The sequence below is a fragment of the Camelus bactrianus genome, chromosome 4 (assembly GCF_048773025.1).
Source record: "Camelus bactrianus isolate YW-2024 breed Bactrian camel chromosome 4, ASM4877302v1, whole genome shotgun sequence".
Classification (NCBI taxonomy): Eukaryota; Metazoa; Chordata; class Mammalia; order Artiodactyla; family Camelidae; genus Camelus; species Camelus bactrianus.
Window position 1 is genome coordinate 47,382,765 of NC_133542.1, and position 23,911 is coordinate 47,406,675.

General features: G+C 32.7%; 1 protein-coding gene across 2 annotated transcripts in view; it reads left to right on the forward strand.

Annotated features, from left to right (window-relative positions):
- The window catches only part of DCAF10 (DDB1 and CUL4 associated factor 10), a 56,473-nt gene that overhangs the window by 22,408 nt on the left and 10,154 nt on the right, over positions 1–23,911 (forward strand). Inside the window, exons 2-5 of one of the 2 annotated variants that reach the window (XM_010952904.3) lie at positions 1,152–1,265; positions 14,687–14,884; positions 21,858–22,060; positions 23,699–23,812. In XM_010952904.3, coding sequence (XP_010951206.2) covers positions 1,152–1,265; positions 14,687–14,884; positions 21,858–22,060; positions 23,699–23,812 — 629 coding nt within the window. Of the gene's footprint in view, positions 1–1,151; positions 1,266–2,761; positions 2,817–14,686; positions 15,839–21,857; positions 22,061–23,698; positions 23,813–23,911 lie in introns of those variants that run through there. The other variant, XR_012506432.1, reaches the window with a different exon arrangement.

A 23,911-nucleotide genomic window follows, 5' to 3' on the forward strand; every position in this document is an offset into this window, starting at 1 on the left:
TAGCCCCTTTTTGTAACAATTTATCAAACATTACCTTTGGTGATTGACCCCTTTTAATAGATTTACTCAGCCTTTTGTAATGGGCGCATTGAGAGGCATTGGAAATGGTAAAAATATAATCACAGTATTCTCACTGGTGCTCTCTCCCAGGAATTTTCTTTTATTGATTGTTCTTGAACTAATTTTCAACTCTGTAAGTTGTAGAAAAATGATAGTAATGTCTGTGATTGTTGCGGGGGATGAGTGATTGTCAGTGATTGCCTCTGGCTATTGACCAGTTTTGCATCGTTTCAGCAAATTCATTTCAACATTCTTGATTGCCTGTATACGTGTCTGTTCTTTGAACTCTCCTTGGAGTCAGTTATTAAATCTTACTGGCTCCCTCACCATTTAATTTAATTGAATAAAAGTTTTGATACTTGTTCACATTAAATATATATATAAACACTTCATAATAGGGAAGTTCTGAAACAAGAGACAAAACTAAAAATCCATAAAGGAAAAGATTGCTTGACTATATCTAGCCGATTTAGTAGGATATACGCTAGACCTCTTCCAAGCATTTTAATAGATACTGATGAAGAAATACGTAATTTTGTTGCATATGATTTTTTTCCTAAGTTGCCTCATCTATGCATGTTTTTCTGCAACCAGCTTTTCTCATTTAAAAATATGTTTTAGAATTCTTCATATCCATGTAACATCCCTTTCTTTTTAAAGTACCATATTGCAAAGTATTATATACTATATAATGTCATTCCTTCTTTCATGTACATTTAGGTTACTTTCCATTTCTCCTTAAAATGAAGTATCTCTTTATATATGCTTCTTTGTATTTAGAAATGATTATTTCTCTAGATTGAATTTCCAGAAAAAAATTGCTGAGTTGAAAGGTAGGCATGTTTAAATTTTGATAGATAATGGTACTCTTCAAACAAACCACACTGGCTTACCCTCCACCATAACGTATGAGAGTACCATTCCCTACTACTACTTCCAACAGCAAATAGTGTCGAACTTTTAAATATTTGTTACTAACATGGACAAAAGGAGGTTATTCATCTATAGTTTATGTAATTACAAATAGATAAATATCAATAACCAGAGAATGCTCAAAAACTAAATAAGAGAAATGTGTCATTTGCTTTCAGGTCAGTGCTGACAGTTGCTTGTGAACAGACTGAAGTTCTTCTTTTTGATCCTATATCTTCAAAGCACATAAAAACACTTTCTGAAGCTCATGAAGACTGTGTAAATAATATAAGGTTAGTATTATAGTGAAAAAGTGAACTTGATTAGTGTGACCCAAAATACTCTGTTTTGGAAGTTAGTGAAAATCTATAATGCCTTGTCCAGCAGTGCTAGATGATATACATTTGTGAATTGTGAAACTTATCCCTTTAATTACAAAACTTACTGTTAACCATTTTGGATTGGAATCTTTCTGAAATGCATTTTCACTTCCATATGATTTTACCTTTTCTCTTCATGTATTAGGGTCATCATTATGAACCTCAGCCATGTATCATGATAATCCTGTAATACCTTTGGGCTAATAATCTGTATAGAATTATGGCCATCCCATTGCTTCGCCTCCTTCACCACTGGCCCTCAAATCCAAACTATTGAGGGGAAAAAACACATATGCATAGAAAACTTCTTTATAGCATTGTTAGAAGCTCCTTAAGTTCTCAATAATGTGGGAAGTAAGTAACAGTTGAACAGCTTGGTGGACTAATATGCAGTCATTAAAACGATGGTCACAGAGACTACATATCAACATGAACAAATGCTTGGGATAATACAGGTGAAAATCATGATAAAAATTGTATAAATATGATGCAGAAGAAAAAGCTTAGAAGGAAACATTTTAAAATGCTAACAGTGAACAAGTTAGAATGGATGGATTATTAGTAATTTTCTATTTTCTAAATTTTATGTAATGAGATTATATTTTATAGTGATTACTTTTAATGTTCAAAAAAAAGAAATAAGGGAATTTCTTCTAGTCAAGGTGACATACTGAATTTTGATATAATCTCTATGCCCCAAACATATAGAACAGTAGATTAAATAGCACAAAAAAATATATCTAGGCTCTGAAACAACATAAACATCTTTACGGGCCAGACCAGAACACGGACACAAAGCTGTTAGTGTTGAAACCACAAACCCTCTAGGTTTTCAGTCTGGCACTGCCATGTGGTAGTTTAGCTTCTGTCAGGAATCAAAAATGCTAAGTGTTTTATGTGAGGCAGGAACCAGAGCCCGAATTACTACATGAAGCCAGGGATTTGGTTGGAATGTCTGTCTCGCTTGTGAAAAGCTAAAAAAGGAAAAAGCCATTAATTACCTGGGGATATAGGTTTTAGCTGATACACAGCCTCATGACCAGGAATTGAATGAAGCCATTGCTGAGTCAGTGATTGAATGTATGTGTGTGATAGCTCCAATATCATCATGAAACTGGAGGCCTTAATGTCATTAAAAGATCTAGTAGTGGATTAGGGGTCCAGAAATCAAAATGAGGGCAACCATAAACTCATAAATAGGAAAAGAGAGAGAGAAATTAAAAATCTTTCTTACTCAAAGTAAGCCTATAACCAAAATTTCCAAACTCATGAAGACATCTGATATTAATATCATAACAAAATCAGTAACTAGAATAGGTATTTTCTCTGGATGAAATTAATTTTATGGAGTAGTCCAACAAAGACTTTATTTTTAAAAATGAATTCTTTTATTTATTTTTTTTGACTAGGTAATACATGCACGTGGTACAAAATTCAAAGGTACAAAAGGGTAAACAGTGAAAAGTAAGTCTATCTCCCACCTCTGTCCCCTAGCCACCCAGTTCCCCTCCCCAGAGGCAACCACTATTACCAGTTTCTTACTATGCTGAGATAGTTTATGCATGTACAAGCATATACACATATACATACACTTTTATATAAATGGTAGCATTCTACACATATGCCTTGACCTTTTCACTTAATGACATATTTAGAGATTGTTCCATATTCATACCCATGGGATAATTTTATTCTTTTTAACGGCTGCATAGTATTCCATTGATTGGAAGAAACTTTAAAGCATTTTTAGGATGCTCAAAGAAATAAGGGATACTTTCCATTTATAGAGAGCTTAAAATTATGAAACAAAAGAGATGGAAACAAGAATAGGTTATTGTAGAAAAGAATCAACTAGAACTCTTGTAAATTAAAAATGTAGTTGGTATATTTAAAAAAAAACTTAAAAGATGGGATGAATATTACCCATTACACCACTGATGAGAGAAAGGGTTGGAAAATACTACTAAAAAAATTACCCAGATTAATTGAGATACAGAAAAAAGAAGTGCAGAGATTGGAGGAGAACTAAATTTTAAAGACACAAAGTTTGAGAAGTTTTAGCATTAAAGAAGGACCTGAATCCTTGAATCGAAAGTAAACTCTATAATGTCCTATGGGTTAAACAAAGATAAATCCACATCTAGACAGGTTGTGATGAAACTCTAGAATATCAAAGATAAAGAGAAAATCTTAAAAGCTACCAAAGTTAGAAGCCAGATTACTTACAGAGGTATGATAATTAAAGTAACAGATTTCTTATCAACAACAGTTGATGTTAGGAGAAAATGGAGTAATATCTTAAATACTAAGGTAAAGTAATGTTCAGTACCATTTCATATCCAGGTAAATTGTTATTCTAAAATAAAGAATTTTAATTAGGTGAAATGGTAAATGTTATAGCAAAAAGATAATAATTTAGAATTTTTGGCGGGGAGGGTGCATTTAAAACAAAGTTAAGATGAAAACTCTAGCACTATCCAATATAATTATGATTTAAAATTTTAAATTTGCTAGTAGTCACATTAAAAAAAGAAACACATGAAATTAATTTTTAATAATGTATTTTATTTACTCCAGTATGTCTAAAATGTTATCATTTCAACATGTAATGAGGATAAAAATATTGAAATATTTTACTTTCATTTTTTTCACGCTAAATATTCAAAATCCAGTGTGTATTTTACACTTAGAGCACATTTCTATGCAGAATGGCCAAATATTAAGGACTTGAAAGCCACATGTGGCTAATGGTTACCAAACTGCACAGTGTAGCTATGGATAGTAACAACAAATAGGCTGTATCTATGGGGGCGTTTTGTTCAGTGAAAAGGTGTAACATTTAAGGTCCATATCATGTTCAGGGAGAGAATAGAAATATTAAGTAATTTCAGACTCTTTCAGAACAATGTATAATAAATATATATGATGAAAAAAAACTGAAGTAAAATAGGTGGGAGGGTATAGCTCAGTGGCAGACTGTGTGCTTCTTAGCATGCATGAGGTCCTGGGTTCAATCTCCAATACCTTCATTAAAAAAAAATAAACCTAATTACCCCCCCCAAAAAAATTCTCACTAAAATAAAATAATAAAAATACAGTTTATAGCTTCCACATTAGCAAAGCAGGGGGCGGGTGTGTGTGATAAGAGAATACTGAAAACTTGATTAATGGGAAAGCTTAAAAAATTTAAAAAGCAAAAGAAAGGGATGATAAACAGAAAACAAGAAGTAGAAATAGTTCCAAATATATTAATAGCTCACAGTATAAATGGATTGATCTTTATTAAAAGACACAGAGATGACAATTTGAATAAAAAACAAAATCACCTATATACTCTTTATAGAGTATAGCAAAAATAAAACTACCTAGAAATGGGAAAAGAAAACTGATGTAGATTATCATTACTGGACAGATGGAAGACCAAAGGCTTTAATAAGGATAAAGTACAATAGTACATATTAACAAAGGAAAAATCCACCAAGAAAATATAATCTTGAACTTGTATGCAACTTGAAATATATAAAGCAAAAAGAGACTAATAAGGAATTACATGTCTATAATCATAGTAAGAGATTTTAATACAGTTCTGTCCAAAACTAGTAAATCTAGCAGATAAAAATTAGGCTGTAGAAGATATTAAAATATCTTGAACAACCTTTCTACTAAAAATAGAAATGGTGGATAAATTTTAAAAAGTTTTTTTAATCTATAGTTGAGCTGATAGAAACGAATCAATCCTAGGGGCAAAAATGAAGTGGAAGCAGGAATGCAAAGAAGTAAACACGTACTCAGCTGGCTTTACCCTGGAGGCATCTGCCAAATGCTGGTGACTCTTGAGTTTGTTTTGACAGGTATGGGGAGTACAAAGAACAGGAGACTTAATTCTAGTGAGGAAAAGTCTAGTAGAAAACTCTGAATAAGGCTGAGGACTCCAGAGGGCTGTACTTTCAGCATAAAGATGATCTAGTAATAAACTACCTTGTTCATCTAGACTGGCATTGGATAGAGGGATGTCAGAAAATCTCTGAATTACCAACCACAAGCCAGCCTTCATGCAGCTTCACACTACCATATGGCCCAAAACCCTCCAGCCAGCAATTTTAAGTTAGATCCAGGTTGGTAGTGCTGCCAGGTACCTGCAAAAACAAATGCAAATCTTCCCTGAGAGGAGAAAACTCAGTATTATAAAGAAGTCAGTTCTTCCCAAATTAGTCTATGAATTTAGTGTAGTTTTTATCAGAATACCAACATTTTTTTTAAAAACTTGATTTTAAAATTCATATAGAACAGCAAAGTGCCAAGAATATCTGAGACAATTTTGAAGATGACTAAGGTGATAGGAGTACTCACTTCTCCAGATATCAAATATAGTCTTAGGACAGGGATAGATTAAGTGACTGATAGAATGGAATAGAGCTTCCAGAAACAGACCCATGCATATATGAAAATTTTCTATATGACAGCAGGGGCATTACAAACCAGTGTGGAGAAATGGAAAAGAGAATTGGTTCTATGTATATGAAAAAAGAAAAGAAAATCAGATTTCTGTCTCATACCATAGCTAAAAATAACTGCCACTTAAAGACCTAATTATGAAAGCAAATCTTTAAAGTTTTAGAAGAAAGAGAATATATTTATGTTCTAAGTATGAGAAAGGATTTTTTAAGACGCGAAAAGCATAAACCATTAAGAGTTGGTAAGTTCAACGGCATTAAAATTTAAAACTTCATTGTAACTATAGACATAACAGTGTGAGAAGATAAGCTATAGACTAGTGGGAGAAGACCATTTCAATGCTCATAGCCAAAAAAAGAATTCGTATTCAGAATATATAAAACAATTACCCTGGAGCAAAATAGGCAGAGAGTTACATAAGAGAAACTAAAATGAGCAGTAAATATGGAAAGATTTTTCAAGCTTACTAGTTATCATGGAAATGCAAATAAAAATAACAAGAAATATAAAGTATTGGTGAAAATGTTGAGAAATAGAAACTCTTAGGCATTATTATGGAGTATAAATTGGTAAAATTATTTTGAGCAATTTAGCAATATCTGGTAAAACTGAAAACAGTTGTTTAAAAGAAATAAAGCACATGTGAACAAGGAGATGTGTAAAGAATGTTCATTATAGCATTGTTAGTAACAGAAGCTGGAAACAAATCTCCATTAAGGGGAAGATAAATTATATACTCACACAATGGAATACTATACATCAGTTAAAATAAATGAACTAGAAGCATCAGTATCTGAGATGCATCTCAGAAATTCAGGGTCGAGCCAGAAAAGGAAACTACAGAATAAGCTGTACAGTGTGATACCATTTATATAAAATTTTAAAATATATAAACATAAACTTGATGAGGGCCTGTATTTGTTTGTTCTCTGCTCTATCCCCAGCACCTAGAACTATGCCACGTAGTGGGTGCTTATTAAATATTTACAGAATAAATTGAATGCAAAACAAAACTATAAATTGTTTATGGATACATATTTATGAATTCATAGTATTAAAAACTTGCAAGGGGAGTGACAACAATTGGATAGTGGTTCCCTCTGGAGAGGGAGGGAGGGAGGGGAATGGGATTGGGGAGGGATATACAGGGTACTTCAATTGTGTTTGTAATGTTCAGAAAAAATCTGAAAGATAACCAAATGTTAAAATTTGATAAAGCTGGGTGGTGGGTATCACAGGTGTTTGTTATATTCTTCATAATTTTCTTTATGTTTCTAATATTTTACAATTAAAATTTTCTTATCTTAAAAAGACATGTCAAAGGTTTGCCCCTAATCAAAATGATCTCTGACTAATCTGTTGTTAGAATTTGTGTTCTTTATCAATATCAGCTCTCATTTGCTGCTATCAGTGTGCCTGCCCTACTACCCAACACCTACAAATTTGAATTTGCTTATCTGTTGGTTAGAAGAACAGATTTTGAAGCTATTTAAAAGTACATGTCACTTAAGTGTTTTGAGTGAGGATCTCAAGGGTCCTCCGACATGAGCTTCAGTGTGCATTACTTATTAATAATACTAACTTTCATTTTTTGAGTGCCTACCACGTGCCAAACCTTTTGCAAAGCACTTTTAATACATTATGTTGTTTAATCCTTACAGTATCCAGATATGAGACAGGTATTGTACCCATTATAAGGAATGAAGAAACTGCAACTCAGATAAAAAGATATGCTCAGGGTCTTATATATAGTAAGTTGTAGAACTGGAATTCATACTCAGTTTCATTAGACCACCTTGCTTCACTGTTCAGAGATGTAGACATGCATTTCCTGGTTTTGTTCCAGATAGTAATTTTGCACGTACTTAGTATAAGTCTTCTAGTTCATTTCTCAGTTTTGAGATTTGCTTATCTTGATAGTTATGGAGAGTGTTTTCTGTTGCTTCATATAAAAGGAAAAATATATACAATTTAAATTCTTAAGCCCATTATACAGGCTTACTTCTCATTCATGAGGACTCTGTATGAGGATTCAAGAATCCATTTAATAATCCAGGTCCCCTGGTTGTGAGGTTACAGGGGTAACTGCTGTTGTCGTAAGAATATTTTCTTAGCGATATGGTAGTTTAAAAATTAGTGCCTATTTAAATATTCCAGGATCTGCCTTCCCCCCACTGTCTTTGTTGGTCTTTTCCTGATTGTTATATTTCAAACAATATAACATAAGTACAGTGCTTATCACAGGGAACATGAAATTTCTGATGTTTCAAACGATGTAAAATTTTGTAAAGCCCTGAGAGTGATGTTAGAGAACTGGTCAATTACATATAAAATCATTGGCAAATGAGGATCTGATAGAGTTAGACTAGTTATCAATTAGAAGAAAATGACAGAAATGATGACATGATAGAAACTTCAAAGAATTAGATGGTTTTCTTATAGGACTAAGGAAAGGGCTTTGGGAAAATTGATAAAGACCCTGAATATTATACAGAAATGGCCTTTTTTATTATAATACAAAATTCAGATATGAAGTAAGGATGTGGTATTCTGCTGTCATAATTTCATTGGAAAGATTATGCAAAAAACCCACACACTTTATTCTTATTCTGAGATTTGCATATAGTTAAATAAATATGAAAAGGCTTATTTTCATGATTTTTAAGGTTTTATTTTTTAAGATTCAACACTTTCTTTTCCTAGTACAATGAAATGTTGGTACCTGTTTTAAGAAAATTCAATTTCAATTGCTATTATCCTTTACCAATCATCCTTTGATAATGAAGACCTGAATTCATCCAGATGTCAATTTATCCAGAGCTGTTATAGTCATATGTTGGGGTTTAATGGGGGACATATAGAAAAGGCCTATAATTCAGAAACTCATAGATATCAGTGTGTGGAGAGTCTCCTGCTTATTGGAGACTATAGAGTTAAAAATACTTAATAATTATTATTAGGCTAGACTAAATTTTAATTTGAGAGGACTGGGCCAGAACTCTAAGGACTTAACACTACATTTTCAGTGTCTTCTTACTTTGGGATAAGAATTGTTGTAGGTGCTTTAACTGGTCTCCTAGTCTACATTCTTAATTTTCTATAATTTATCTACTCTACTCTTTTTACCAGTGATTCTCCAATACCAAAATTTTTAACAGGTAATACTTTAAGGCACAAATGAGAAAACTAAAGTCAAAATATTGAATTTTTCATTAAACTAATCCAATTCAAATCTATTAGCTTTTGCTCCATTATATTTTCTACATTACTGGTATTAAAATATCCTTTCATACAACAATGGTAATTGTTTTCAGTGGCCTTATTGACAAAAATTTTTGAAATTTTTATAATTTTTAAGTGATCCTCCACTTCATTTTTTATGAGAATCTGAGAGTTTTGGAACCCAGGTCAGAGAGCCTTCTGAAATTCTTAACCAATCATGTCACTCTCTTGCTTAAAACTTTTCAGGGTGAACCACTGTGGCCTACAGCAGTGTAATCCCATTGGGGTTTTGAATCCATATGTGCATTAAGTATTTTTGTATACTAAATAAAATATCTTAGTTATTTTTTCCTAAATTACTCAATGTATAAAGATGTTCTTATGATGATCAATTTATTTTAAAAGTTGGACTGACTTTCCAGTAGCCTTTTGTCATTTTGTATTTTTTTCAATCGTATAGTTCCTGTCAGATGTGGAAGTCACTGAAATATTTTTACTTTAAAAAGCCTCATCAGTAAACGTAAAACTGTAAGGGAAAAAAATGGATGTGACAATACAATAATTAAATTTTTTTTGTATGGTAAGAAAATATATAAACCGAATTGAAAGAAATGTATAGAAAACATATTCAAAATACTGTATTTGAAAAACTAAAGTATATTATACTCACTATAAAAGGATTTTATAATTCAATAATAAAAATAATACTGCAAGAAAATCAACACGGAACATGAATAGCAATTCCCAAAAGAAATATAATACTCCAATTCATATGAAATGGTGCAACTTTACTAAAAATAGAAGTTTCAACCTAACACAAGATGATATTTTTTTCCTAGCACTTAGCAGAATTAAAAAAAATACCTGTGTAGCAAGGGTCTGGAGAAATGGACACTCTCCTAACTGCTGGTGGAACTTGATATTGGTATGTTCTTTTGAGGGCAATTTGGCTATATGTATCAAAAGCCTTACATTTAAAAAAATTTTTTACTTAGCAATATATTTTTCTGGAAATGTACTTAGAAAAATAACTAGGAATATGATTAATATTTGGCTGTTAGGATGTTCATCATAGTGTTTCTTAATAGTAATAAATTGGAAGCAATCTAAACATCTAATAATTGTATGTTGGTTTAAAAAAGAAAAAAGATTATGGTTCATTCATACAGTGAATGCTATTCGGCCCTTAAGAATTATTTTGTTAATCTTTAATGACATGGCAAAATATTTATGAAATAATTTTAGGCTTGAAATACAGGAATTAGGCTAAGTATCAAAACTATGGTTGTTTTTGGTGGTGGATTTTTTTCTGTTAAAAAATATTTTCAGTGGGCATGTATTTGTAATTAAGAAGTAGTTATTGGGCATCACTATAAAAAAAATTTCATGATATATTCTCTGCTTATCTCTACTTTTCCACACACAGCACTTCTGACTACTGTTGACTCTCAAAGTGCACCATCCCCATACGTATCTCTGTAACTTTGCTTACCCCTTGGCCACTTAGGAAGTTCTTGCTCATCTTTTAAATTCAGTTCAAATGACAACACCGTGAAGTCTTTCCTAATCATCCTCTTTTCTTTGTTTATTCCACACATTTATTTTGTCTAACTGTATTTATAATGTCTTCTCCACTAGTCAGTGAACTCCTACCTCATTCATTAATTTAATAAATATTTGTGATTTGCAGTGCATGCATTGAGTACTGCAGATCTAATCCTGAACTATGCAGATAGGTTCCCCCTACCTTCAAGGAGTTTATAGCATTATAAAGTTATTCCTTACACTATAATATTAGGTGTTACGATAGAAGTGTAGAGTGCTCTGGGAGATTAGAAAATTGGCAAATCTGGCCCAGGCTGGACAGAGAGAGAAGGCTACCGGGAGTGGATAATAGCTCACTATTAAAAAGAAAGGAAGTGTTATCCAGGTCAAGAAGCCTGGAATTTTAAAATCACGTTAAGTTTCAGGAAGGCCATGATGTTTGGTGTTTGTGCATACTGAGACTGATTTCTGATAGAAAATAACTACATATAATTTTATCTTGGAAGAAGCTCCAGAATTCATTTAATCTGCAAGAGATTAGGAAGTTATATATAACAGCATATGTTAAGAGAAGGCATGCTAATGTTGATTTAGGCAGAAATTAAAATGTGATAGGTAGGTTGTTATTTTTTTTTTAGTATTTGTATAAAAATATATTTTCACTAGGATTGAGAAATTAGTGTAAAATAAAAATCTGAACTATAGAGTATTTTAATTGTGTCTATTTTGTAATCTTGAGTGGTCCTAATAAAACGTTAAGTGAGATTATTTGGGGAATAACTCTTCTGAATTAGTAGATTAGAAATGATGACTTTTTTCCTTTCTAAAAAATGGAATGAAAAGTTCTTTAAATTCTGTAGTGCCTTACAACTTTCAAAAGCTTCACACAGATGATTTCATAAGAACTCCATTTTTCCCTCCTGTATTGTCCCTTCCCCTTCCCCCACTGATAATCACTAGTTTTTCTATATCTGAGTCTGCTTTTTTGTTTCGTTCACTAGTTTGTTGTATTTTTTAGATTCCACATATAAGTGATATCATATACTGTTTGTCTGTGTCTGACTTATTGCACTTAGCTTAATGCCCTCTGAGTCCATCCATGTTGCTGCAAATGGCAAAATTTCATTCTTTTTACGGCTGTGTAGTATTCCTGTGTGTGTGTGTGTGTGTGTGTGTGTGTGTGTGTGTGTGTGTGTGTGTGTGTGTGTGTGTGTATGTATATGTCACATCTTTATCCATTCATCTGTTGATGGACACTTAGGTTGCTTCCATATCTTGGCAATTGTAAATAATGCTGCTATGAACGTTGGGGTGCATGTATCTTTTCAAATTAATGTTTTTGGTTTTCTTGGATTTATATCCAGGAGGGGAATTGCTGGGTCATATGGTAGTTCTATTTTTAGTTTTTTGAGAAACCTCTATACTGTTTTCCATAGTGGCTACACCAGTTTACATTCCCACCAACAGTGTATGAAGGTTCCCTTTTCTTCACATCCTTGCCAGCAATCGTTGTGTTCTTTTTGATGATAGCCATTCTGACTGGTGTGAAGTGATATCTCACTGTGGTTTTGATTTACATTTCCCTGATGATTAGCAGTGTTGAACATCTTTTCATGTACCTGTTGACCATCTGCATTTCCTCTTTGGAAAAATTTCTATTCAGTTCTGCCCATTTTTTTAATCAGGTTGTGTACGTGTGGTTTTTTTTCTTTTTTGATGTTGAGTTATATCAGCTGTTTATATATGTTGGATGTTAACCTCTTATCAGTCATACCATTTGCAAATATCTTCTTCTATTCAGTAGGTTGTGTTTTCATTTTATTAATGGTTCCCTTTACTGTGTAAAAGCTGTTAAGTTTAGTTAGGTCCCATTTGTTTACTTTTGCTTTTGTTTCCCTTGATTTATGAAACATCCAGAAAAGTTCTGCTGCGATTTATGTCAAAGAATGTTCTGCCTATGTTTTCCTCTAGGAGTTTTATAGTATCCAGTCTTACATTTAGATTTTTAATCCATTTTGCGTATAGTTTTGTATATGATGTTAGAGAATGTTCTAACTTCATTCTTTTACATGTATCTGCCCAGTTTCCCCAGCACCACTTATTGAAGAGACTGTCTTTTCTCCATTGTATATTCTTGCCTCCTTTGTCATGATTAACTGACAATAAGTGTGTGGGTTTATTTCTGGGCTCTCCATTCTGTTCCACTGATCTATATGTCTGTTTTTTGTGCCAGTACGAGTGCCAGTTTTCTGTAGCTTTGTAGTATAGCGTGAAGTCAGAGTGTGATTCCTCCAGCTCTGTTATTTTTTTTCTCAAGATTGTTTTGGCTATTTGGGGTCTTTTGTGTTTCCATACAAATTTTGAAATTATTTGTTCTAGTTCTATGAAAAATGCCATTGGTATTTTGATAGAGATTGCATTGAATCTGTAGATTGCATTAGGTAGTATGGTCACTTTAACAGTATTAATTATTCTAGTCTGAGAACATGGTGTATCTTTCCATCTGTTTGTGTCATTAATTTCTTTCATTGGTGTCTTATAGTTTTCTGAGTGCAGGTCTTTTGCCTCCTTAGGCAGATACATTACTAGGTGTTTTATTCTTTTTGATGTGATGACAAATGGGACTGTTCCCTTAATTTCTGATAGTTCATTGTTAGTGTATAGCAATGTATATTAATTTTGTATCCTGCAATTTTATGGAGTTCATTGATGAGCTCTAGTGGTCTTCTGGTAGTATCTAGGATTTTCTATGCATAGTATCACATCCTCTGCAAACAGTGACAGTTTCACTTCCTTTTACTTCTTTTTCTTCTCTGCTGTGGCTAGGACTTCCAATACTATGTTGAATAAAAGTGGCAAGAGAGGGCATCCTTGTCTTCTTAAAATGCTTCTTGAAATGCTTTTCACCATTAAGTTTGATGTTAGTTGTGGATTTGTCATACATGGCCTTTATTATGTTGAGGTATGTTCCCTCTGTGCCCACTTTCTGAAGAGTTTTTAATCATAAATGGATTTGAACTTTATCAAAAGCTTTTTCTGCATCTATTGAGATGATCATATGGTCTTTAGTCTTCAGTTTGTTAATGTGGTGCATAATATTGATTGATTTGCGAATACTGAAAAATCCTTGTTATCCCTAGGATAAATCCCACTTGATCATATTTGATTGTTTTAATGTACAGTTAGATTTAGTTTGCTAATATCTTGTTGGATTTTTGCATCTATGTTCATCAGAGATATTGGCCTTTACTTTTCTTTGTTGTGATAGCTTTGTCTGATTTTGATATTAGGGTGTTGCTGGCCTCATAGAATGAGTTTGGAAGTGTTTCTTCCTCTCCAATATTTTGGAATAGTTAAAAAAGGATAGGTGTCAACTCTTCTCTAAATGTTTAGTAGAATTCACCTGTGAAGCCATCTGGTCCTGGACTTTTGTTTGTTGGGAGTTTTAAAATTACTGATTCACTTTCATCACTGGCAATTGGTCTGTTTAATATTTTCTATTTCTCCCTGGTTCGGTCTTGAGAGATTGTACTTTCTAAGAATTTGTCACTTTCTTCTAGGTTGTCCTAGAAGTGAGATTGGGGAATGCCTTTGAATTAATAGATTAAAAATTATGGCATTTTAATAGCAAGTTTTCTACATAATTGTATTCTGTATAGAAATGTACTCTAAATTGAAAGAGATGCTATTTGTAGCAGAGTAAATATTTCTCATAACTTTATGTTTAACATGTCTCCCATGGCAATTAAGTCTTCAAAATCTCTTGTCTCCTATTAAATTGTTTCTCATCATTTGTTTCCTATACAGATTCTAAAGTTCCTTCTCTCTAGCACTGTTCTCCAAACACCCACCCCTATCTCCAGTTTCAAATAAAAATCAATAATGTAAAGCAAATGGGTAAAACTGCAACGTGGCCCTCATTAAATCATAGTATCCTCTATGATTATGTGAATTATACTTACTATTTATTATATATCAGAATTGCTGGGTTTATACAGTGAGTTTACAGTCCTTTTTTGGTTTGTTTTCTTCATTAGGTAATACAGAGACTGTTTCTCAAGTTTTCTTTAATAAGATATTAAATAAACTAGTTTTTCTTTTCTGCTTTGTAGATTTCTTGATAACCGGCTGTTTGCTACCTGCTCTGATGACACTACAATAGCACTATGGGATCTGAGAAAATTGAACACCAAAGTATGCACTTTACATGGTCACACTAGCTGGGTGAAGAACATCGAATATGATACTAATACAAGACTCTTAGTAACGTCAGGATTTGATGGAAATGTCATTATTTGGGACACCAACAGGTTTGTGAATAGGAAACCATGTTGGATTATGAACAACAAAAAAATTTTTTAAGATGGTAAACAAATTCAGCATTCTGTCTTATCTCTCATATCTCTTTAGGAGAAAAACTGGCTTTGGGAAAACAACCAGGAAGTGATTCCATGTTGTTACTTGCACTTAGTCATATATTGTGACTAAAATATTTGAAAAAAATTATGTGGAAAGGGGATCAAGTAGTATAATTAATGATGAAAACTGGTTTATGAGTTTCCTGAATTTAAGGAAAAATATTTTTGTTTCCTTTGTGGAACTGAAATGTTTTGCAGTCTTTGGCCCTTTAATTCTAAATCTGTTTATTTTGTAATTTTGGCACTTTGTTTTCATGCATTAAAAGAGTAGTTTCTCAGTTGGAGTGGTACTGATCCTTAGGGGAATGTTTGGTGCAGTTTTAGTTGTCACTACAAGAGAAGAGAGGATTTCTGCCGGTATTTAGTCAACAGGGATCCAGAGTTTCTAAACATCCTGCAGTGCATGGAACAGTTTGCCCAGTGGACTGACTAGTCATCCCATTGAAAATGTCAGTAATGCCTGTGTTGTGAAACACATCAACAGAATATCTCCTTATATAGAATCTAAAGAGTTGAAGTTTGAGAAATAATTGAAATATTCCTGTTGCTAGCTTTGGTGAAATGATGATACAGTAATACACCAAGATCATTTCTGAAATATTCTTTTTAGAGCTTATATGTAAAAATAGAGGGGACAGTCTTAAAGGTTTCTAGCTATCATATTGTTTGAGCAAAGCATAGAACTACTGATTATCTTTAAACTAAGACAAGCATACCTGTTCAAATTTAGAGCTAATTATTTTTAGTTAGAAATAAAACTTAGTAAGATTACAAGTGATAACTTCCAAATTAGTAGAAGGATAAAATCTAAAAAGAAAAAGATCAATAAACAAGTTGTCTAAATCAGCTATACTTTAATTTTTTTTTTAATTAAAAAAAAAAAAAAGCTCTCATCAGAAACCATGGATGCCAGAAAGAAGTGACACACATTTTTCAAGTAGTGAGAGAAAAGAACTATTGACCCAGAATACTGTATCTTGTGGTAACATCTTTCAGGAATGAAAGGGAATCAAGTCATTTTCAGATGAAAGACAACTAAGAGAATTAGATGCCAGCCTTTTTAAAAAATGACTGAAGTAAGTTTCCTAAACAAAAATGATAAAAGCAGCACTCTTGGAACATTAAGAGGGAAGAAAGAACAATGGAAAGAGCAAAAATATAGATAATGTCTGCTGGCAAAAAAACAACAACAACAAAAAACAAGCAACAAGAAACTACTATATAGCACAGGGAACTATACTCAATATGACCTTGTAATATATAATGTAATCTATAATGGAAAAGAATCTGAAAAATAATTTTATATATAATTGAGTCACTTTGCTGTACACCTGAAACTAACAAACACAACATTGTAAATCAACTATACTTCAACAACAACAACAAAAAGGTAAATTAGGAAGCACAAAAATATGGTAGGCAGATAATCCAAATATCAATAATTATTATAGTAAGTGTATATAGATTAATGTACCTAGTTAATAGATAGTATTAGATTGGACTGAAAAACAAAAACAGACTATATATATGCTCTTTGTAAGAAGCATATCCAAGCAAGGAAAAAGTTTTATCTACATTAATAGAAGACAAAATAGAGTTTAAGGCATAAAGCATTATTAGTGATAAAGGTATTATATTAAAAGGTTTATTTCACTAGAACATAAAAATTCTTTTCTTATATGTCTCTAATAACAGCCTCAAACCATAAAAAGCACAAATGGACAAGAAAAAAAACCTCCATCTCTCTTGAAAATATTAACACCATTGTTTCACTTACTAATAGATAAAATAGACTAAAAATTAGTAAGTCTATTAGAAAATTTTAATTTTATTAATAAGCTTGATCTAGTAAGCATATGTAGAATTCTGTTCCCAAATAGTGAATACATCCTCTGAAGCAAACTTTGAACATGTACAAAAATTGAGCATGTATTGGACTACAAAGTAAGTCTCAACCAATATCAAAGAATTATCAGACAAACCATTTTCCCTGACTTTAGTATAATTTAACCACAGGTAAAAAAAATTCCCATGTTGGGCGACCATTAAGAAAAAAATCATAGTGATAAACTGAAAATTAATGAACTAAACATCTTACTTAAAAAATTGGAAAAAGATAAAGAAGGGTAAACCCATTGAAAGTAAATGTATGAAAATGATCAAAGCAGAAATTAATGAAATAGAAAATGAAAGTACAATAAAGATTTTTTTAAAGCCTGTTCTTTGAAAAGCTAATTGAATATGCAATTCTCTGGTAAGAGACATCAAGAGAAAAAAGAGAGGATGCAAATAAATAATCTTAGCAATGAGAAAGGAGACAAAAAATATAGAGAAAGATAACAAGATCAGCTTTATGTCAAAATACTTGAAAACTTGGATGAAATGGATAGTTTACTCAAAAAAATACACCTTTGCAAAACTGATCAAGGAAGAAATAAAAAACCTGAAGTAGACCTGTTACCAGGACTGATACTTAACCATTATGCACTGGTTCAGCTGAAACGGTTGTTAAGATTGAACTTCTTCCATACTAACTGATGAATAGTCACTATCCTGAATCACCCCCAGGTGCCATATCATGGCACCTTCTAGCTACCCAGGCCCCTCTGCTAGGGATACCTCCCTCAAGATGTCCCTATGATCTAGTAGCTACAGTCCCCCTTACATAGTAGAGTAATTCCAGAACCCAGTTCCAGCACTGCCACCTGCATCAACTCTGACTGACTAGTTTTCATGCAGCGCTGGTTATTTAAATATTCTGAATATCACCTCTGCTTTAGCCATTAGAGAAATGAAAAATACCAATTAAAACCTATCTATTAATAAAATAGCAGCTATCAGTTTTACAGGTGACTTCTACCAAATATTACAAGAAAAAGAACATTACAATTTTATTAAATTGTTTAGATTCCAGAAAAATGGAATTCTCATTACCTCAGATATGAAGCTTGATGCCTAAATTTGAAAGGTCAATCTGTGTAATATGAATGGAGACGTGAATAGTCTGAAAAAGGGCAATTGGATCCTGTAAGATATTAATTAAAAGATCATGACCAAGTTGGGTTTATTCTAGGAATGAAAATATTTATTAATAGAAATTCTATTAATTTATCACATTAACAGCTTAAATAGATAAATCCATATGACGTCTCAACTGAAGAATAAAATTCAACATTCAATCATAATTAAAAACAAAAAAAGGGAGGGGGAGGATATAGCTCAAACGGTAGAGTGCAAGCTTAGCATGCACAAGGTCTTGTGCACAAGGTCCTGGGTTCAATCCCCAGTACCACCTCTAAAAGTAAATAAGTCAATCTAATTACTTCCCCCATCAAAAAGTGGTGTTGAGGAGACAATATCAACCTTATAGAAATTAAAAGGATTACAAAGGAATATAATGAACAACTTTATGGCAACAAATTAGACAACTTAGATAAACAAATACAAATTACTTAAACTGACTCAAGAGCAAATATAAAATCTGTAGACCTACAGATCTATAGCAAATAAAGAAACTGAACTGGTAATTTAAAAATCTTCCCACAATAAAAAACCCAGGCCCAAAAGGCTCCACTGGTGAATTTTACCATTTACAGAATAAATAATATCAGTCCTTCACAAACTCTTACAGAAAAGAGAGGGGAGAACAATTCCCAAATCATTTTTTGCGGCTAGTAATTACTATGATACCAAACCAGACAAACATAATAAGAAAAGGAAACTACAGCCCAATATCCCTCAAAAAAAATCGATAAAAATCCTCAACAAAATACTAGCAAATCAAACCTAGCAACATATAGAAAGGATCATATGTCACAACAAAGTCGAATTTATTCCAGGAATACAGGCAAGTTTGGTTTAACATCTAAAAATCAATTAATATATCACATTAATAAAGTCTATAAATATATCATCTCAATAAAGGCAGGAAAAGCACTTGACAAAATCCAATACCCATTTGAAATAAAACTAGGAACAGGAAACTTCCTCAACCTGATAAAGGACATCTATGAAAAACCTACAGTTAAAATCATACTTAATGTTGAAAGACTAAATACATTCCCCCTAAGACTGGGAACAAGGCAAGGATGTCTGCTTTCACCACTTTTATTTAACATTGTACTGGATGGAGGGGCAATTGCACTGGAAGTACAATCCGTCAAGAAAAATAACAGATTGGAAAGAAAGAATTAAAACTATTTTCTTATGTAGAAGATATGACCTTACATAGAAAAAATCTTGAATTCACAAAACTACTAGAACTAGTAAGTTCATCAAGGTCATAAGAGATACAAAATTAATATATAAAAATCACACTTACACATAACACAAAAACCCAATTTTAAAATGACCAAAATTTACATAGAAATTTCCTGGAGGGAGATATACAAATGATTAATAAGCACATAAGAAAATGTTTGACATCATTAGTCTTAATGGAAATGCAAATGAAAACCCAAATAAGACACCACTTGACACCTACTAAGACAGCAACAAATATTGGCAAGAGTATGGAGAAACTGGAACCTCATATATTGCTGGTAGGAATGTAAAATGGTACAGCCACTTTAGAAAATAGTTTGGTAGCTTCTTAAAATGTTAAACATAGAATTGCCATATGTCCCAGCAATTCTACTTATAGATATCTACCCAAGAGAAATGAACATACATGTCCACACAAAGAATGCTTATAGGAGTAGTATTCATAATAGCAAAAAATAGAACCAATCCAAATATTTATCAACTGGTAAATGAATAAACAAACTGTGATATACCTATCCAAGAGAATACTATGTGGTAGTGAAAAAGAACAAAGTACTATTTATGTGCTACAACATGGATGAAACTCAAAGAAAAGCTAAGTGAAAAAGCCAAACCAACAGACAACTTCTTACATGATTCTGTTTATATGAAATGTCAACAATAGGCAGATCTATAGAGACAGAAAGTAGTGGTTGCCTGTGGCTGGGAGTAAGAAGGGGAGTGACTGCTAATGGGCAGGAGGGATTTTTTTAGAGTGACAAAAATGTTCTAAAATTGGATTGTGTTGATGACAGCACAACTTTGTAAATTTACTAAAAATCATTTAACTGTACACTTAAAATTAGTGAATTTATTTTATGTAAATTATACCTCAATAAAACTGTTTTAGAAAAACCAAACTGTTAATTAACTAGATAGAAGGAAACTCATCAAAAGTTTGCACTAAAACCGATAGCACATTTTTAAATGGTGAAACTTTAGAAGTTTTCTCTATAAATAGGGAGGAGAACGTACTCTATCACTATTGCTGTTCACTATTGTTTTGGGGTGGAGGGAGGTAGGGTCCAAGCTGGTACAGTAAAATAACTAAGGATTGTAATATATAAAGATTTGAATATTATTCTCTAAAGAGTAAAACAGAAAATCTCTTTATAAAAGGATGCCAGACACAGTTGAAGGCTTGGGTACCTTACCAAAATCAGGGAATTTGAGTGACCATAGCACACTGAATACTGAATTCAGAGATCTTTAGCCTTCTGGTTAAAGAACAAAAGATACTGACATTAGGAGTTCCTCAAAAAATAGCTTCATTCTCTTTAGTGAAGCTCAAGCCCTACCCTTGCACTCACCCTTCCCAGTCAACTTTTAGTTCTCCACTCTTAATTATGAGCAGACAGCCAAAGGTAATCAAACAGTTGATAAAAGCTTCTAATATAAAGACCTACACAAATGGGGGGATATTTTGGAAAAAGTAGAGACTACATAGGGAGAAGAAAACTTGAAATTAAAAAAAACCTATCAATAGCCTCAGAGAGATCAAAAAAAAAAGACACTGTCAAATACTTGAAGCACTGCATGCTGACGGAAGGATGCAACAGGAGAGAAGCAAGGCACTTTTATTAAAGTACTGCTACTATTCTACTTCTTAACATGGATGATGCACCACAGGTGTTCATTTTTCTTTATACGTATGTCTTATTTATGTACTTTTCTGTAGGTATGATATGTTTCACCATTTAAAAATAATTACAAAAAAGGAAATAAAATGAGGAATAAAAAACATAGGCAAGGAATAAAAATCTATCCAAAAGACCGACATATTTGAAAAAGCCAAACAGAACTTAGCAAAGTGAAAAAATACAATTATGGAAATTTATAAAAACATAGGACTGGTCAAGTAGCAGATTAGACACAGCTTAAAAAAATAGATTAAGATAGATATTGAAAAATTACTCAGAATGCAACATAAAGAAATGAGGAATAGAAAACATCAAAGGGCAGTTATAAGACAAAGAGAGTCAAATGGGAATGTTTCAGATGTCTTTCTGGAGCTCCAAAAGAATAGAGAAAATAGGCAAGAGGCAATACTGGGATAATGATGGAGAATTTTCCAGAATATATGAATGATATGAATCTTAGGATTTAGAAAGTCAAATGAATCCCAGTGTAGACAAATCCAAGTTTACACATTTCAGACTGAAACTGCAATACTCCAAAGACAAAGATCAGCCAAGGGAAAAAAATTATTCAAAGTAACAATTAGACATAAAAATAGCAACAATGGAAGCCAGAGCTCTGGAATACTATTCTCAACATTCAGAAAGAAATCTAAAGTTATAGGCTCAGTTAAGCCTTTAATCAAAAAGAGTGAAAGATTTTCAGAATAAAAAAATGGGAGTTTACCTCAACAAAGTCTTACTTAATATACTTCAGAAAGAATAATCTAAAAAAAAAGTTTAAGATGAAAGAAGGAATGGTAAGCAAAATAATTTCTTGTCTTTGAGTACACCTTGAGTATCAATTCTAGTTTGAAGGGCAAAAATATGACTATCATCGAGTACTTTTATTTATGATAACTAGGTTTTGTTGATTTCTTCGGTAGGTGTACAGAAGATGGGTGTCCGCATAAGAAATTCTTTCACACACGTTTTCTCATGCGAATGAGATTAACACCAGATTGTTCCAAAATGTTGATCTCAACGTCCTCCGGATATCTTTTGATTTTGCATGATCTTGACTTAACCAAGTCTTTAGAAGTAGGCAGCTATCCCATTTTGAGAGCAAGAAGAACTACATCAAGTTCAGGTAAGCTTTCCTTTTTTGATTAAAGAGTTTTCCAAAGAATCTCAGATATAGGGATGGTACATTTCTATCTAAGAATGACAGCAAGAAGGAAAGAAAATTAAAAGGCATTCTTTAGAAAGCTTAGTCAGAGTTTTATCCCAAGGAAGTATAATGATCTGTGTGTATCTCTTAGCATAGCATTAATTTGTGCCTCTGTATCACAAATGATCTAGTAAGAGTAACTGCTAACTCTAAAAATACTTTTTTTCAGCTCTCCGCCAGCCAGAAGATCTTTCATCAGTATTTGTAAATTGTCATTATCTCAAAAATTAGTGAAGGGCCAAGGTAGTGTCAGTCTTTTTAAGTCCTTCTGGAACCCAGCAGAGCTTTTAAGTTATAGTCAATATAGAACTTTAGCTTTAAGTCTATACTGCATCCTAGACTTTCAGATGTTCAGACACAGGTGGCTGGTGCCATCTTATCTCATGACCCTTAAACATCCTCTTGCTAAAGCCCTGTTCCTTTTCCTGTTGCCAGTTCCATTAGACTTAAGTGAAATTGTGGCTCAGGAGAAATTATGCACTACATTATGTGATACTTTATTTCATCTACCTTTAGGAAAAAGAGCTGATACAGAAACATATCCATTGTTTATAATACTGTGTTTATGAACAAGATCCGAATAAAAAAGACTTAGGTATTTGGAACACCTAATGTTCATAAATTGGTATTAAAAATCAGCTTCAAATGGTTGGAATCTTTCTCCTTTATACACAGGGCCACTTCTGAAGACCTCTTTGGGAGTCTGCAGGGCTCATTGTACTGTGGTTGCCCAACTTCACCACTAAAAGTAGAAATTTAAGTTTTACCAAGTTATTTGCAAGAAAGGGATTTCATAAATATCCAAGTATAGTCCTTTTAATTTCAGAATTAAAAAAAATTGAACATTAATAATGAACCTTAGCTCAGTGATAAGTAGTGATTTAGAAGGTCTAGTAGTCATGCTTTGCTTAAAAACCAAGGTTTTCTGTCTTCTAAGGGTGGTCTGTTACTTAATACCATCAAAGGGAATTAGGTTAATAAGAAGTCCCCATAGAAGTGTGGGCCCACAGAAAAGTGTGGAATAGAGACTGCTATTTGGAGTAATACATCAGACTCGACTATCTCATATTCATTTTACTTTCCCACAGATTTCAATGTTAAGCTTGTATTGCATTTCAGAGATAGTAGTCACATAATTTCAGTAGAAATGATAAAAGTTGTTGGTATGCTTTAAGGATCTGTTTGTGTTCTCAATAATGGGCCTGTTGTTTAGATGCTATTCTAACATTCAACAACAGCTGAACAGCCCAGTTTTCATTGCTGAATTTTCCTGTTCCATTTCACTACAGAAATGATGGGAAACCAGAGATGCTCCTATGTTTATTCAGTTTTTCATTTTTATTTCACTTAAGGAAGTCATTGGTCTAAAGGGTTTTAGAAAGGAGCTAGGCCTTAGAACACTCCAAAGAGCTATCCTGCCCGCCTCAGTGTTAGTTATAGGCCAACTTTAAGTGGATATGTACTTGCCATGTTTCAGATGGATTTTAACAGTATGGTTCAAATAGATGTTAAGGGGCACTCCCAGAGTTTACTGTCGGAATGTTTTGTATTTTCAAGATCTTACCACTTCGTTGAGTTCATCTGGTCCTAGAGTTTCTAATTCACCTTGTCATCACAGTGATTCTAATTCATCTTCTGAGAAACATATGTCACGGGCCTCTCAAAGAGAAGGTAGGTTGAAAGTTAGATTTTATAATCTTGCAACAAAAAATTCTACCAAAATAGCTTTCTTTGGTTTGGTTTTAATCCATAAAAATAAAGAGATGAGGC